The sequence below is a fragment of the Triturus cristatus genome, chromosome 12, assembly GCF_964204655.1.
Source record: "Triturus cristatus chromosome 12, aTriCri1.1, whole genome shotgun sequence".
NCBI lineage: Eukaryota > Metazoa > Chordata > Amphibia > Caudata > Salamandridae > Triturus > Triturus cristatus.
Genome location: NC_140595.1, coordinates 452,202,871 through 452,220,823, shown reverse-complemented (window position 1 = coordinate 452,220,823; position 17,953 = coordinate 452,202,871). Strand labels below are relative to the sequence as shown.

At 44.1% G+C, this 17,953-nt stretch overlaps 1 protein-coding gene across 1 annotated transcript in view; it reads left to right on the top strand.

The window, feature by feature from the left end:
- The first annotated feature begins 6,330 nt into the window (after positions 1-6,330).
- Positions 6,331-17,953, top strand: part of SHCBP1 (SHC binding and spindle associated 1) — a 185,859-nt gene continuing 174,236 nt past the window's right edge. The window contains exon 1 of the mRNA XM_085637554.1: positions 6,331-6,701. Within this exon, the coding sequence (XP_085493680.1) occupies positions 6,377-6,701 (325 nt within the window). The 5' untranslated portion in view covers positions 6,331-6,376. The remainder of the gene's footprint in view (positions 6,702-17,953) is intronic.

Genomic DNA, 17,953 nt, shown 5'->3' with positions numbered 1-17,953 from the left:
CCAGACTCCAGTAGATAGCTGGAACAGGTACAGACCACAGCACGCTGAAAATTGTCGTAGAAAAGGTTTATTCCTTAGAGTCAGTAGGCATGACGCGTTTCGGCCGTGTTACCACGGCCTTGATCATATATATATAAATTAATTAAAACAAAACACCCCTTCGGTTGGAAAAGGAAAGAGGCCTCTCGGGGAAACCTTCAGGAAGACCCCACAGCATGATGCATTTTGGCATGAATTGCCTTCCTCAGATGCTGCTACACACGCGATAGAACTACACCCACTGTCAGGGTTTGAGGGCCAGGGCGCCTACGGGATTACGAGCACCTGTTAGGCGGAACTACAAGTCCCAGCAACCCCAGGTGAGGGGAGGGGCTAAAGACTTTATAGACACGAACAACGCGTCGGGGCGTTGTTCGTGATTCTGGAACCTGGAAGCAGCATAGGACGTTTACGCTGCTGCGGCTCAACTAATCACTCCTCCGACGAAGGAGGAGAGTCTTGTGAAACCTCTTAGGAATCCGCCGTGGGATCTCGGCCGATGGACCTAGGACTCTTCAACGAAGCATTCGAGGAAACGGCGGGGTTCGTTGAAAGGCGCCGTTGGGGCTCAACAGAAGGGGAGCTCTCTCTATCCGGCTTTCCTGAGCGGCAAGTCTGGACGCCAGCAGACCAGGTCAGGTAAGCCGTGGATGTGTGCACGGCAGACAAAATCGTTGTTTGGAGCCAAGACGGCCGTCTTGGGGAAAGTCGTTTGTTATAGCTGTATTCTTTATTAGTGGCCATCTGGCAGCCATGTGGGTGGAGCCGGCCAATTGTTCTTCTTTTGTTTGACGGAGGTCCAGTGCCTGGAGTACCACCAAGGAGAGGGAGCTGGGTTCTATCTCCAAGACTCCGAGACCTATTGGTGGGAAAGAGAAACCCTGAAGTAAAGGGTTCTTAAAGCCACTGTCCGGTTATCATTTCTTCGATTCCTAGTACAAGGAGTGTGGGGAGGCGTTGTTTGGTATGTACGAGAACGAAGGTGTATGCATGGGGTGGAGGAATGAATCGACAGGGATTCCGGTGTTAATGTGTTGGCATTTTTGTTTCTTCAGTGTATAGAAGTACCCTGCCATCTCTACGGGAAGACTGGTGCTCAGGGAAGCCCCGTGGCCGGTATGAGAGATGACTAGTGAGACTTCATGAGAGTAGATAATCTGCGAGCTGTTTGTAATTGCCTATTCTTGTCTTACAGGTGTCCCTTCCCACGCAGATCCTACCCTATCCTTTCCCTCGCCTGATCGCCTCAACACTCTGGAGCACTATCAATCAGAGTTTGGGGATGTCAGGAGGTGGACCCAATTAAGCATCGCCCAGATCCTGAGGAGACTCGGGGAGCCGTGACACCCACGTCTTTTAAAGTGTCCTGCCTTGTCATCATTGGACGGTAAGTTCCAACCCCAGATCACATGCTCGTTCACCCAAAGAAGTCCAAAGTGAACTGCATTTCCCAGGAAGCACCACTCCCTGGTGGGTGCAATGTGGAGACGTAATCACTGGTCAGGGCAAAGATGCGGTATTAAATATGGAGTGTCCCGGTAAAATAGTGTCCTCAGGCTCCCTTGGGTCCCCTTAATGCTCCAGCCTCCAGTGCAGATGTCCGCCGGGCTGTTATTATTATTATTATTATTATGTGTTCTTATATAGCGCTCAACTTACCCTTGGGCATCTTGGCGCTTGCATTGGGAACCCGTCCTGGTTTTTCCCTGTGAGATAACCCGTACTGGGCATCCCCAAGGTGAAAGCCAGGCATCCCGCCGCGGGGGGGCCGTTGTGGAGATTAAGCAAGCTTGTTGCCCAGAGCTGCATAGTGTGAACTCGTGCTTAGAGTGGGCACCGAAGCGAGAATTATCGAGTCCGTGGACAATTGGGCTCCGGACCCTGCCGCGTCGGGAATTGAACCCTGGTCCCGGGTCTGACCTCTGCTTCAGGGTATGCCTCCTCTAACCAGTGAGCTACACGGCTTTGAGTCGTCAATGCAGTGATTGCGGCTCCTCGTGCAATCACGAGCTGCACCTGGCAGCAGTCCCTGGCTGAGACAACACTTGGGGCGGACAGAAGTTGTTCTGAAACATCGAAGGAAAGAAAAGATGCAACAGCTGGTGCCAGTGTCTCTCCTGCCACTTTGTAGAGCGGGGCCTCTTGTACACCTCTGGCTGGTGCACCAATTGAATTAAAACAAAACACCCCTACGGTTGGAAAAGGAAAGAGGCCACTCGGGGAAACCTTCAGGATATATATATGTTTGTATATATAGATTTTTTTCAAAAGAGTTCGCGTATACCTCTGCCTCTTGAACGGCAGCAGGCTGCCAGCGAGGTTGCGAACCTCCAAACAAATGAACACCAATCCTTCTCACAGTGTATCAAAGTTTGTGCCAAGCCTAAAATCCATTTTAACGTGGTTTATTAAATCCAAATCATGTGGCAAATACTGCCCTACGCGTTTCAGAACAGCCGTTCCATTCTCACGGGTCGGTTTGACATTTGTTATTCACCATTACATATAGTGCACACAGTGTAAACAATGACAAAGGACTACTTCGTAACCTTAAATGTGAGGCAAAAACGGCATCCATTTTGGAGTGGTGAATTCATATGTAAAAACATAATGTTTCAATGGAATAAATGAACAACAATTAAATCAAGAGAAGGTAACTCATAATGGTTATCATTATCCACATTGTAGACATGGGGGATTAGTTCATACCCCAAAAAAAATATTGAGTTATAGGTGACTCCAATTCTGCCCCAGTGGGCCACAGTAATTTCTATTCAGTTCAAATTGACATACCCTACAGTACCAGAATTTAAATAAATCACATGTATACATGTAACGGAATTGATCCAATTCTGCCCCAGTGGGCCATATTAGTACATATTAACTCGATAATCCCCATATAACGACATAAATTAGTCTCAAAATGTCCAATTAAGCCCCACTGGGCAAATTCCACATATCCAATCAATTTTGTATATCATATTTGACATCCTCTATGGTTGCTCTTTTGCGTTTCTTCATAACAAGGTATTAACTTCATCTCCTGTAAACAATAAAAAAACAAGTGCATTGATCAGTGAAAATCTATATAAATTTAAAATACAAACATCCTACCTAAAAGGCAATCATCCGGGAATTCTTTACAACTTCACAGTACTGAGGGAAAATTAATTTAAAAGGTTAATTTTTTAATCTAAATGCACAGATAACTCTTCGTCTTTATTAATACCCTCAGGGTGCATGGTTTCGTACTTTACAATCATTCTAGACTCTAGACGTCTTAGTTCTCAAATCCTGTTCCCCCCTCTCTCAGAGACAGCAATTCTATCCAGGGCACAGTATTTCAATAAGCTAGCGTTCTTGTTATGACAGTCTTTAAAATGTTGAGCAATTGGATATTGTCTATCCTCATTAGTGATTGCCCGTATGTGCTCCAATATGTGCCTTTTCACCTGATGAATGGTGCTTCCAATATATATCAGAGGCCATGGGCAGATTAAGGCATACACACAGAAATCTTATTTATAAGTTAGATGCTTAGAAATTGTAAATGGTTTATGCGATTTCGATAGCTTTAAATGTTAGCAATCAGTGCTGTTACGACATGCCTTGCATGATTTGCAAGTGTAGAAACCTTGTAGCTTCAATTGTGGATTGGTAACTGTGGATAGCGTGCTCTTACATAACATATCTTTCAATGCAGTGCATCTGCGAAATGTGATCTTGGGGTTCTCATCTACATATTTTGCTATAGTTTCATCAGTATCCAAAACATCCCAGAATTTCTTTAGGCATTTTCTTACTTCCCTGGCCTGGTTACTAAATGATGTTATGAATTGTATTAGCTTCTTATAAGTACGTAAAGTTATGCCAATTGGGTATAGCCAACCTCATATTACACTTTGAAGTGCCAAAGCACTGTCACTGAGGTCTGGTTAGCAGGTGTCAGTTTACTCTCAGAGTCGAAAGACCAGAAGCATCAGGCCAAAACCTTGGGGTGATCATGCAAAAAGAAGCATTTCCTTACAATGGATGTTTCTTTATGACATTAAAGCTTAATGCTTTGTCTTTAATTCTTGGAGGATGAGATTAGTGCATGGGTGACAGGCATCCTTGCCATGGACAGAGAGCCTGCAAGGAGGTGTGTCAAATTATTCCAGCGACGAACGCTGAGGAAAGCTGAGGAGATGGTGGGAGAAGGCGCAGTGATGACAGGCAGCGCTGACAGGCGAGCGCTGACAGGCGAGATAAATGAGGCGTCAGCTGAGGCAGTGAGCGGGAGGAAAGCCGTTAAAAGGTAAACAAAGCACGCGCGTGCAGATGCGCTGAACCTGAAGCGGGGGGGGCAATGAAACGCGCAGACCGTAACGGAGCAAACACCACAGCAATGCAGGGGCAGAAACAATGCTTGACACAGCGATAATGCCACCATTAAGCAAAAGAATTATATGTGCAAATACCACGTTATAAGAGGAGAATAATAAAAGTCGACTTATCTGACTGCGAGCAGCAAGAAAAGAGGACTGCTTGCGGTCAGATAGGTCCTAATGTAGTTGGGCTGTCCTGATTGGTTTATTCTCTGTTATGATTCTCCCCATTGGCCAGTAGTTTTCTCCTACAGCCTTCTGGGGAGTGTAGTTGTTCAGTGCTTTAAATGGGGGCAAAATAGTGCAGGTACTCATTTAAATGTGGCGAGTGGGCGGGGTTTGGGGGCGGGGCTTAGAAGTCATGCCGATACTTATTGACTTCGATACTACATGCCGCACATACAAAAGCACATGAGAAATCTCTTTCAATAAACAAAGCAGGTTTGTTTACTCATTAGAAACAACCAAAACCCAAACGCGGCGATATTTCAACATTTCGTTGTTTTGTAATATGTGCAACATCAATTCTGTTAATTGCTGTTGCTCCGCACATATGTTATCGAGTGACACAGAAAGAAACAAGCAGACATGCACCCACAACGCAGTCCACACATTTCTTTTAATATAACTTACAAGAGTGTCTCTATTGTCTCCCCCGTTCTCTCGTTTTTCTCAACAATCACAGGCAAGCAGACAAACATTAGCAGACACTTAACAAAAGAATCGGGTGGGCTTAAAGCCATTTGAAACTCCCATGGCTCTCTTAATTACGCTGTCACTGGGCTGCCTCGATGTCTGTGAACACCCGATTGGTATGCAAATGAGCCCACTCTGAATTGTTCAGCTGGGCTGGCGCAGGTCTACAGAAGTGCCTTAGCTATCAAAGAAAGGCCGCCAGGACCAGCTTATCATGAGTACCGGTACTCTCCTCGGCAATAGAGAAGTGCCGGTACTCCGAGTGCTAAATCTAAGAAGTGCCGGTACTCAGTACCGGTGAGTACCGGCCCATTTAAAGCACTGGTTGTTCTTCTTATCTTGTTGCTATTGAAATAAAGGCAAGAAAAGTATGCATAATACTCGCCTCCGTGTCTTTAATAAAATTAAGACTTTCCGTCACAACTTATTAGGAAAATCTACATTACTTAAAATAACACGCAATAGACAAAATGAACACACTTCCGTTTTGTTTAGAACAACTACTTAATGTGTCTTATCCTCACTCTCCTGAGGCTTGACCAATGCCCGGTGCAGGCTGCGGCGGCTTGAGCAAAATGTTGTTGTGGTTGACCTTCCACTTCTTGGGGACATGTCTGGCATTTTTAGGACATACTGTGGCAAACACGGGGCTATCTGGCCAAACACTGCAGTCAATACAGAACAAGCATTTGCAATGCAATAGGACTCGCATTTACACGAGTTTGAGCTATTGCCATTGGAAATAACAATGCCTTTTATTTTTGATTCGTTTTTGAAACATAAATAAAAGGCATTGTTATTTACAATACCAATAGCTTAAACGCGTGTAAATGCGCGACCTATTGCATTGCAAATGCTTGTTTTTTTTATGGATATTAGAACAGGTGAGTGGAAAAATGCTCGCGTGTTCAATAGCCGGTATCTCCCTTAACGTTGAAAAGCATGCAGGTTAAGGTTCCCTTTTGGAAAATAATTTACCAACCGGCCCGGTATGGGTACACGTTTGTTGTCTTGTTTCTATTTCCATACAACTCGCTTCAAAGATATGATAGTCACCATTGGACAGCTACACTTCAATCACTAAATTGATTTAGTCTACACCAATCACTGTACGGAAAACGAAAGAAACTTCAACTCAAAGAAAAAAAATCCTACCTCCGTCCCAAAGATACGTCCAATGAAATGTAAGAGTCCAGAAAGTTAAGGACTAATCAGTGGCACTGAATACAGTGACGTCACGAAAAGTCTAGACCGGGAAGATTTGAATCAGAAGTATGGCGGCGGTTGGAGCAGAGAACGAAAACCCGGTTATGGGCGAAGATAAATCGGTAGCAGCATGGGGGCAGGAAGAACCATTAGGCGGGGAGTTGGAGGGCTGGAATACAGCAATAGAAGACGAGGAGGAGGAAGGCGCGGTGGAAGAGGATGTAGGCTCGGTGGCAGAGGAGGAGGATCAGCCGCAAGAAGAGGAAGATCTAAAGACGGGAGAAGCCGCTCCGTGGGCACCGCTGACCTCTAATGTAGAAAAGCAGAGCGAAGACCAGGATGGAGATTCCCCCAGCGTTCGGAACTTTATGGGACTGGATGAGGTGAAACAAGGTAAGAGAACTGACAGCTAAACGCATGCGCAGCTCGTCTGTTCCTATTGACAAGCCTGCGTGCTTTTTTGACAGTGCATAAACTTTTGCACCGAATTCTTATGTATTACAGACTTGTTTTTTGGTTGACTGAAAATGACGATGTGCACACATAATCATTTGACTCATGCTATCTCCGACTGCTGTTCGTGGAGAATAGGATGTCTTTCCGGTTTCTGCAGGGCCGCAGCTCCTAGCGCGGTCTGTCAGAGGTCTTGTTTGTAAACATTAGTTGAATACAAGGTACTGCCAAGTTCTTGTGTATAGTATAGGTGATCTAGCGGAGGTACTGCAGCTGGTTGCCATGTACACAAAATTTGCTTTGTTTATAAAGAAAAATAGCATAAGCATAGTATTTTTTTTAGAGCGCCGTCATGGTCTTTTACGAATAGTCACTCTAAATCGTATTATATAAGCAGAAACAAATAGATACACGCGACTGTTATGAATTCGAATGGAATATAATGTTCTAGTCCTTCTCACTACTTTTCTGGGGAGGTTAGCACAAGTCATACTTGACATGTGGACTGTAGGTGTAATACTTCTAATATATGGATGGCATGCTCTCGTGCCACTGGTGGTTTTGATGGCCAGTGTTTAGGTCGTACATTTCAATATTTGAGTTCTGTTCAGCCGGTGTTCTGCACGTGTGATCATGCGCACCTCATACTTGGTGGAGGTACCACTATTAGGAGTTTGTTAATGGGTAAGGAGTGCGAAGGTATGACTCATGCTGGATGTCGCCTTATGGGTGTATTGTGATGGGCATGTGGCTGTATTCATGGTGGCTCACTAGGTATATGAAGCTGGCTGTGTTGGCCTATGCTGCTGGCTTGTATGTGGTTGAGCTTTGGTGCGTGGGTGCATGCTTGATTGGGAATTGATTGTGTGGACGTGGTTGTTTTTGAGGCCACGCGTGGAGTTGGAGGCAGCCTATATGAAGGTGGGTGGACGCACATATGGAGTGTGTTGGCATTCAGTTGTGGGATTATTGAAATATGACGTTGAATGCGTGGTCATAGAGTGGTGGGAGTTTTGCACTATGACCTAAAAATTAAAAATGTTGCATATTGCGTTATGTGACACTGCGTTTGATGTTTTGAAGAGTGAATGCTGGGAATACAAATTAACATTGAGTAGGTAGGGCAGGCTTGGTAGATAAGATAAAGGTAGCTCCTTAACTTGTAAAAAATCCGACAGTTGGTATGTTGGCCAGGCCCACATTGTTAACTGAATGGATATGCTGGCACTATGTTGCTTGTGTGGATTTATAATTATAACCGTGGTTGTGTTGCAGTATGATTGGGGGTGTTCTGGTATATGATATGGTTTTTATTCACTTATGATGGTTGGTGAATTGTGTGCTGATGACTGTGTGGACATATGATACTGGTTATGTGGACACATAATGCTGCCTGTTGTAGTATCAAGGTGAAGCTGAAATGACAGACGCTAAGGCGGTCACGTAGAAAACCAGTATTTATTGGATGAAGCCCACGAGCAGGAACCCACGGCTAGGGAGCAGCTGAGCAGGCGAGGCACTGGCCTAACTGACCCTCACCAGACAACCAAAGACAAGGTTCTAAGGAATTAGAACCTACAATAATATACACAAGTGCTAATTCATGCTTAAAGAAACCAATGCATAAGGTTTACCCACATACTACATAATCTTCCCATAAAACAAACAAAGGAAAAAGACACATAAAACAAAACATAACATAACATACCACATCACACCTCTACTCTTCCACAGCACAACAAAAAAAACACCCCGCAAAAATCAGTTAAGAACATAATCATGCAATTTAGTAGGCAGCTTAATGGTATACTGGCTGCAAGAGGATAATCCCTCCCCAGATGACCTGGTTTGCAGCTGTGATGCGTGGCCCCAGGCTCAGTAGGGACCACATTGTCACCAAGAACACTACCCTCGAAATCTGAGCCACGTTCAACATCTGATGAAGAAACCATCAAATTTGCAATCCCAGATGAACCATGTTCAAGGACCGCAGGATCCAACGTGATATCACCATGGACATCATAAGCCAGACTCAAGTCATTTTTATCCTCTCTTAGTCAAGTGGACATATTCAGGCGTATGTATGCTATCTGTGAGCCTGACAACATTATCTTTGTTCCACCAACCTCTCCCTTCTAACAAAACAGAGGGTTTACTAACCCTTACCACAAGTACAAGTAGAGAAAATATGGATTCCCCCTTAGAAACCCTAAATGGTTTCTTAATGAGGACCCAGACATTCGCAGCTAAATGCTCTATTCTGACTCCTGACTTGTTCTCATTTGTTTCTTCTCCATAAGTTGTTTGGCAACTACCCTATCTTTAATGTGTTGTTGCTCTTGCTTCTGATATCTTCTGACTAGAACAGACCCTGCTACCAAGTCTGAAAACAACTTAGGCATTAGCTTAGGCCTTGCTTCTCTGCCCCCGAGTGCCTTGAAAGGAGTGACTCCTGTGGTTGAATGAGGCGAAGTGAGGTATGCCCAAACTTTTTCCTGCAAAGAATCAGCAATATTAACATCAGCCATTATGGCAGTCTGAATTGCCTCCTTTAAAATACGATTAGCCCGTTCAGCTAAACCATCAAAGGACGAACTGTACAAAGCAACTTGACAGTGCTTGATCTCAAACTTTTCCATAAAACTCGTCATCTGTCTTAAGACCAAGGATAAACCATTGTCTGTGACTATACAGCATGGGGCACATTAAATCTTGAAAATATTCTCAAGCAAAGTGATCACCGTGGAGGAATTTGCAGCCTCTACAAATGAGTAATATACCGATTTTGAAAAATAATCGATGGCCACCAACTAGTACCTTTTGTCAGACGGAAGTAGATTAAAGGGTCCAGAGAAATCTAAGGCAATCTTCTCCCAAGCCACTTCAGGAAATGGAACTGGAAACAAGGGCTTCCTATTCATTTCATAAGGCTTTATTCGGAGCTTAAATCACAAGTCCATAAAAGCAAAACAAATACACAACAAACAACAAACAATTTCATGATAAAAAATGTAGACAGGTTACATGATTTAAGATATATAAATAATTAAAAAAGCATACCAGGCCTTACTTTGATAGCTAATAGGAGGAAGGTTGCAGTAAAAAAGCATACGTCGGGGTATGGTTTAAAAAGCAGCTTCATGGCATCTTGTCTGTTCCTTACTCCATATTTTAAAAAGATAGGTTTAAGATAGGCTTGGCGGTAATTATCATAAAGGTTACATGACAAAAGAAAGTGCATGGTGTTTTGAGCTGATACGTTATCACATGGGCATGGGCCTACCGGGTGTTTTTTAATACACGGGTAAGCCACCAAATGATGAACTATCCCAAACCTTAATCTGGTAATAACATACCTATGGGAGGGTCGAGTGACTAGACTCAGATATGGCTGAAAACCCTAATTTTCACAGAATCTGCTATAAAACATACATGTATTTAAATTACTACTAGTCCTTTCCCTTTGCTCTAGCGTAAAATTCATAAAAACTGATTTCATCACTTTTTTAGACAGGCAGGAGGAGGCGTTACAGTCATCTTTAAGACTAATACCATAAATCTCGAAGTAACAATTTATGACATATTTAATCCAAGGAATTTTCAGGTGGCCATCAATGGAGAGACAATCTCCAATAATTGCTCTGCTTAGGGAGGTCTCTTCTTTTAACCATACAGAACGCCACAACATTAAGGGCCTTAGTGCCAGTAAATCGGAGAGGTGGGAAATACCTAGTTCTCTATGGGCCAAATCATTTGTAGCAGATTTAGGCAAACACAGCAACCTTTTTAGAAAGAGGTTTTCCTCTACTTGCAGGTTCCCTGTCTTGGTATGCCCCCACACTCCGGCTCCATAAAGGGCCACAGATAAACATCTCATTTGAAAGATCGTCAACATGTCTTTGATCCGTTTATCTCCAATGTTTGTAGCGAATTTGAACACCCCATGCGAGCTTTTTGCCATCCTTGCCTGGACATTATTAATCTCACTAGTCCAGCTGCCTGATTTAGAAAAGGTGATGCCGAGATAATTAAAAGATTCCACTGTTGACACCTTATGGCCTTCTAAAAAGTAAGCATGAGGTTTTTTTACATACCGCCCCGCATTCCATAATGAAGGTTTTAGTCTTGTTGATCAACAGCTTTCTGTCGTTGATGAACAGCAGGAACCTGTCCATCAGACGCTGTAGGCCAATAGGGGTCCTAGACAAAATTACAGCGTCGTCCGCGTAAAGGAGTACGGGAACGCTGAAATCATTTATTTTTGGTGCGTCAGCCGCGATCTCCTTTAAAACTGCGTCCACTTTGTTAATAAAAAGGATAAAAAGCAAAGGGGCAAGCACACACCCTTGTCTAATTCCCCGTCTAACACTAAACTTGGGGGTACACTCCCCGGCCTGACCATAGCGAACACTAGAGTTTAATTTGGCATAAAGTCTCGCTAGAAAGTAAACAATTGCCTCTGGAGCCCCCATTTCCAATAGCGTAGTCCATAGGATACTGTGATCCACCATATCAAAGGCACTACTCAAATCTGCAAAGCAGAGATAGAGAGATCCTTTTTTAGCCTTGGTATATTTGCCTATGATTAAATCAAGGTTGAGGCATTGTTCTAATGTTCCTCTGCCCCGCCTAAAGCCGTATTGGGAATCAGCCAGGATATTATTGGACTCGGCCCATTCTTCTAACCTTACCATAAGTACCCGGCTCATGACTTTCACCGAGGAGTCCAGGAGGGATATTGGGCGGTAATTCTTTGCATCCCCCCTGTCTCCTTTCTTGTAAATCGGTACGATAATGGATTCTTCCCAAGTGTGTGGAACCCCAGTACGTACGGCAGTATTAAAAACTTTTGTAAGTAGTGGGTCCCATATCTCTGGTACTGTTTTGTATACATCAATAGGAACCCCATCAGGTCCCTGGGCCTTCCCACCCTTGCTGGATTTAATACTATCCCACACTTCAGCAATAGTAATGTCCAAGGATATAACAGGCCATCTGTCGTCATGGAATTCTCCAATTCTGGTCGAATCAAAAATCTGGGAGAAATGGGTGACCCAGCTCTCCGAACTGACATTTGCTGTTAATTCTGGGATCTTTTCATCCTTCAAAAAGGGACTATTAACTGTTGCCCAAAATAGAGAAGAATCCGCTGTAGAGGCTGCTTGATCCAATTTATCCCAAGCCTCTTGTCTTAGTTCAGTTTTCCTAGACTTGATAGCCGTCTGGTAAATCCCTCGTAATTCCCTGATGGTTCCAATATCTCTCTTCTCAGCTGACAATGCTATTTTGAGCCTTTTAAGTGCGATAGTGCAGGTATGGTCAAACCATCCCTTAAGCTGGTGTTTCCTACCCTTGTGCGATATAGTGAAGTTGCTGTCTATAGTTAAATTAAGATTGGTAAAAGTATGCATAATTTCAGCATTTCCCTCCTCACATTCTAATATAGTAACTATTTCTGTAAGACATTTTGACACAATGGCATTAGACTGAATGTCCGCTTTATTGCCTTTCCATCTGATACGAATACCGTTGGGGCGGTGGGGCTCAATATTGGTAATAATACATGGAATAGACGCAGGTCGTTCCTTCCATAAGGTTAACTCGGCAGTGATACAATTATGATCGCTAATTATGTTGTCTACAACCACGGGGGTAGAACACCTTGGGCCGATACCAGATGATAAACAAATAAAATCAATCACTGTATTAGCGTTCCTTCCCGTATAAGTGGGGACAACTTCACCTGAGTTATTAGTCTGATTAACCAATATTTCCATGTCGTATGTTGTTAAAATTTTGTTCAGAGAATTACCATATAAGTTGTGAGGGAAGTGAAAGACACCATCCCCCCAACAATCAATAAGCCACATACCCTTTGGGTGGCAAGAGGACACACCACTGTATTAAAATCTCCCACCCAGATGATATCAAAAACAATATCAAATTTAGTTACAATATCTTCCATAGCGGATTCCAATGCAAGTACAACCTGGTACCTTGAGTTGTCGAAGACATTGTTATAAAAATTAATTAAAAGCATATTCCTGTCCTGCTCCTGTTGAGGCCATAAAATCTGGGAATGTGTACCAACCAAAACATGTTTTTTGACTTTGACAGGTATATCTACAGCAATCCAAACCAATAACCCACCCTTAGCTCTACCCGATGATGAGGCCACGGCTGGTAGGTTATAAGAAACAAAGCCATTGTAATTGATTGGGTCAACACACCAGGTTTCCTGAAAACATAAAATGTTAAAAGTGTTAATAAATTCGACCCATCCCAGACAGGTGATCTTAGAGGAATGTCCAGCAATATTCCAACTAGCAATCGAGCAAACACTCTGCCACCGGCATCTAAGGCAAGGAGAGGGGCTAATAGGATCAGAAGGTATGGGACTACGGGGCTGGTCACCGGACAAGGGGGCACAGTTCTCTCCTTCACAGTAGCCAATCTTCCCGCTGGTAATAACAATCCCACTGGCATCCACTGAGTCTGGTACCCTCACTGCGACAATCCCTCCCTTACCTCCCGCGGTATTAGCCACAATAGTTGACTCAAACAGATCTGGCCCCAGTCAATCATTCCCATCTAGTCCGCTCAATGCTTCAAATCGGTTTGCCGTAGTGAAGATAGGACCAGGGGGAACATACTTAACTCTTTCCCTCGCCCCAGTATGTACAATATTTGGACGGGTATTATGATGCCTATAGAAATACCCTAGAGGCCGAAGGGATATCCCTTGGTCCAATGAGGAAGAGGATTGTGCTCTTAACAGAGCTGTGGAAGCAAGGTGGGGGTTACGGAAATTAACTATAATACAGTCACCCCCACAAGTCTTACGCGAGCTCCCAATCCAATTGACTCTTCTAGTACTTATGATATCCTTTGCCAAGACTACTGGAAAGCCGCATTCCCGGTGCAGCCAATCAGTTTTATTTTTCAAAGAAACATGGGTTTCACTATAGTTACGGCCAGTTTCTTTAACTTGTGGAACATTGGTAAGAACCGCCACAAACGGGGCGCAAGCTGGGGGCAAGTTGGGTCTAGAGGTACCAATATTTTTTACACCAGGATCAGATTGGTTTTCGACTGTAGGGGTATATGACAATCCTTGTTGATCCAGGGTCTGCAGAGAATCAATGGCATTTCTACTTTCATTACCTTGTACGCCATATGAAGTCTTAGGGGGGTTGGCCGCTGATTTAACTAACTCAGAGGCCTGTCGGAGAGCATGGCTGTTTACTGGGGTTTCAGCGATCGCTTTAGTACCAGTGCTCGCATTAAGATGAGATTCTAACAGACCTCCTAGTCTAGCCACCTCAGTAATTGCCATATCTAGTTTATTCATTAATGGTTTGATTAATAAATCAAACTTGGCGTCAATCATGCTAATTAGGAGATCCAACTGACCACTTTCGATAATGACCGGATTACTATCCAGCGCTGCAGAAGGGGTTTGGGTAGAATTCACGGCTAAAGGATCAGTTCTTTTAGGTAATGGTCGCCCCCCCCTCTTAGAGTGCACAATCTTGTTGTGTGTCTTATTATGTGTCCGGCTGGAGCGTAATGTTCTTTGCGATGTGGTAGCCGCTGTAACAGCAGTCGAAGGGTCTGCAGTACATGTTAGGTCCTCAGAAGGTGGATCATCTAAGTTATTGTCATCTGCGGGGACAACCACACTAAGGTCTATCGTATCATGGATCCGATCATAATCATTGATCTCATTATTAACATTAGCATTGTCTATAGCAGGTGAATGGGTAGGAGGGTTGATATTTAAAGGAATAGGATCGATAACCTCCACCCGCCCCAATGATTTTCTCCGCTCTTGATTTATTTTGTCAACCATCTTCACCAAATAATTGTCCATGGTTGATTTGGCCGAGGAAGGTTTAGCTTTAGACATGGGGTGCTCTAACACCACACTACTACAGATCAATGATAAATGATAAACAATTATCTACCCTAACAATTCTCTCGCGTTCCCCCTCAGTCCACAATACCCTGATCCCAGTTAGTGCCACGGTATGCCAAGGGGAAGATAAGGCCCCCTTCCGTCCTCAACGTGCAACAAAGTGCCACAGTCCCACCGCTAGTAACAGTCACAGTACCTTCACACGGTGTCCGTATCGCGGCACTTCAGGGGGGTGGCCCAGCCCAGCCTCCTCTGGCCCCTGACGGCCACAGACGGTCCCGCCCTTGTCCCGCCCTTGTCCCGGCGCCGACCCGCGCGCGGACCCGCGGTGCGGTATCACCGGGGATATTTATGCGCCTCCAGGCGTGAAAGATCGTCTGCCCGCTTCCGGGTCCGCCGCCGCTAGGGCTGATGGGGAACGTAGTCCTCAGCTGCACCGCTCCGCTCGGCTAACTCGCCAACACCAGGGCACAGAGACGCCAGGGACCACACAGCACGCCAGCTCGGAATCACCACCTCAATTACAGGAAGTAGGTCGCCCGCTCTGCCGGTATCACCGGGGATATTTATGCGCCTCCAGGCGCGAAAGATCGTCTGCCCGCTTCCGGGTCCGCCGCCGCTAGGGCTGATAGGGAACGTAGTCCTCAGCTGCACCGCTCCGCTCGGCTAACTCGCCAACACCAGGGCACAGAGACGCCAGGGACCACACAGCACGCCAGCTCGGAATCACCACCTCAATTACAGGAAGTAGGTCGCCCCTATTCAATTTCCATTGTTTATCTGATCCAACAGACTGGGGACATCTTCCAACAAAACTGGCCACTTGTCTATCCAAACTGGCCACCAATAAATGTTTGAATTTCTTTCAGTAGCAGAAATTCTCATGTGCAATGCCAATAATCCTCCTCCTCAAGTGGACTTGAGGTACAAACAAACCATTCCTTATGCAAATCCCGTTCTCAAATGACAATTCATCACTGATTTGATCAAAGCTCCTCAATTCCACACTTAGTACTTTTCCAGCAGGCCATTTAGTTCTAATGAAGTGCGCCACCTTGCTTAAAATGTCATCCTCCCCTTTACATGCCAGCTGCTCTTCTTGAGTGACACTTCCCATTACAGGCAGACACAGCAGCAACCAGAACAACAACACAATCATTGTTACAATCATCGGCAACATCAACCTTCACAAGGCAAAGAAAGACGAGATAAACCATCTGCCCAGGTATTTTTCCCTTCTTGAATGTACTAGACCACAAGATCATACTCTTTTAATTTGGACAGCAATCTTAACGAGCATGCAGAGGCCTTTCCCAAACCATTGCCAGCTAACAAGAATACTGAAGGTTTATGATCGGTAAATATTTCGCATCCTTTGTCCCAAATTTACATCTTGAATTTTTGCAGCCCTCAACCAATTGCCAATCCCTCCCTTTCAATAGTGCTGTAATTCCTTTCAACAATGGTAAAAGCTTTAGATGCAAACGCAATGGTATTCTCTTGCTCCTCAAACCACTGTCCAAAAACAGCTCCAAGCCTTTTAAGACTGCGTCCGTCAGTATGAAAGATTGGATACATAAGGGCGCAACGTGGGGGCATTGACCACTAACAATTTTAATTTTTCATGAACCGAATCACTCCAGTCAAACTTAACCCCTTTCTTAAGAAGGCATCGTAAGGATAGGACCATTAAGGAATGTCTTGGTACAAATATAGTGCAGTATTCAAATAGCCCAAGAAAGAAAAGTAGGGCATCCTTGTTTGAGGGAGGTGGGGCATTTCTTATGGCTTACACATTGCAAAATTCGGGCTTTATTCCTTTCTCAGAAATGAAATGTCCTAAGTACTCAACCTCTTTTACTTAAAGTTTTCATTTACTTGGTTTCACTGTCACACCTCTGGTTTGCAATATCTTCAAAACCTTGTGTAAAACTTTAATTTGTTCAAGTCTGGTTTCAGTAAAGATTAGGATATCACCCTGGAATGCTTGCACATGCGGTATATCCCCAAACAACCCATCCATTAACTTTTGCAAAACACTTGTCGCAGATGCGAGTCCAAATGGCAACTTAAGGTATTTTAACGCACCAAATGAAGTCACAAACGCAGTGAATGACTGAGACTCCTCTGAGAGTTGGATCTGGTGATACGCAGAGTGCAAATCAATTGTTGAAAAGGACTTAGAGCTACCAATGTTGGCAATCGTTCCGTGAATATGTGGGAGAGAGTGACAATCAATCAATCAACCAAGATGTTTTGATTGAGGGACTTCAAGTCCACACATAACCTGAGATCACCAATCTTTTTCTTGGTAAAAACGACTGGTGAAATCCATCCCTCACTTTTCAGTCTCTCTAATAGTAGTTTAAGATCCTCCCTTTATACTGGGCACAACAGAAACAGTATTCTTCTTGAGCTTTATGCAATACACATTACAGTCCCCATTACATCCTTAAAAAAACAAAAAACGAACATCCTGCTCCACATCTAAGAATAAAGATCAGTAGGAGGTGGTCACAAAACAACTGGAGGGTCTTGCCCTGGGCGCAAAATGATGCCCAACCGTGCAAGATCTTTCCAACCCACAATATCTCTACCATTCACCACCACATACACTTTTGTTATGATGGATCTGCCCAGACGTTCTACATTATTCCAAAAGAAACCTAACTAGTATATATCTTGTTCACCAAATGCTTTGGAATTAATGTCGGGAGTGGATAAGAGTGCTTCTGTTGGCCACAATTCATAAAAAGTACAATCTTCAAGGGTAGTAACAGGCGCTACTGAATCGGCCATTACAGAGATGGATTTTCCATCAATAATAGCATCAACAATGGGCCCATTGATTTTCTTCTCTGGGTTGACGCCAGAATTATCAGGAACATCCACAGTAAGCAACACATTAGAACATTTTCTGCTACACTCCTGCACCTCACACTCTGAATCATCTACGCATACATTAGAAATCTTGACCTTGCATAGATTGCTGCCAACGCTAGCCGCCCCTCTACATACTCCTTGAAAATGCCCCATCTTGCGGCAGTGATTACACTTCCTATCAATTGCAGGACAAGTATGATTGTTTCCTATGTGTTTCTTCGAACTATAATGGAAACAAACCAAATGCCCTCGTCCAGGCTGGTTCTTCTGATACCTTTTGTCATAAACCTGTTTGCTGCTGACCGCACAAACAACATTTTCATCTGTCACTGCGTTGACCTGACAATTGAGAGTTAGCTGCATGATTCAACAGTACCTTAGAAGTAACTAT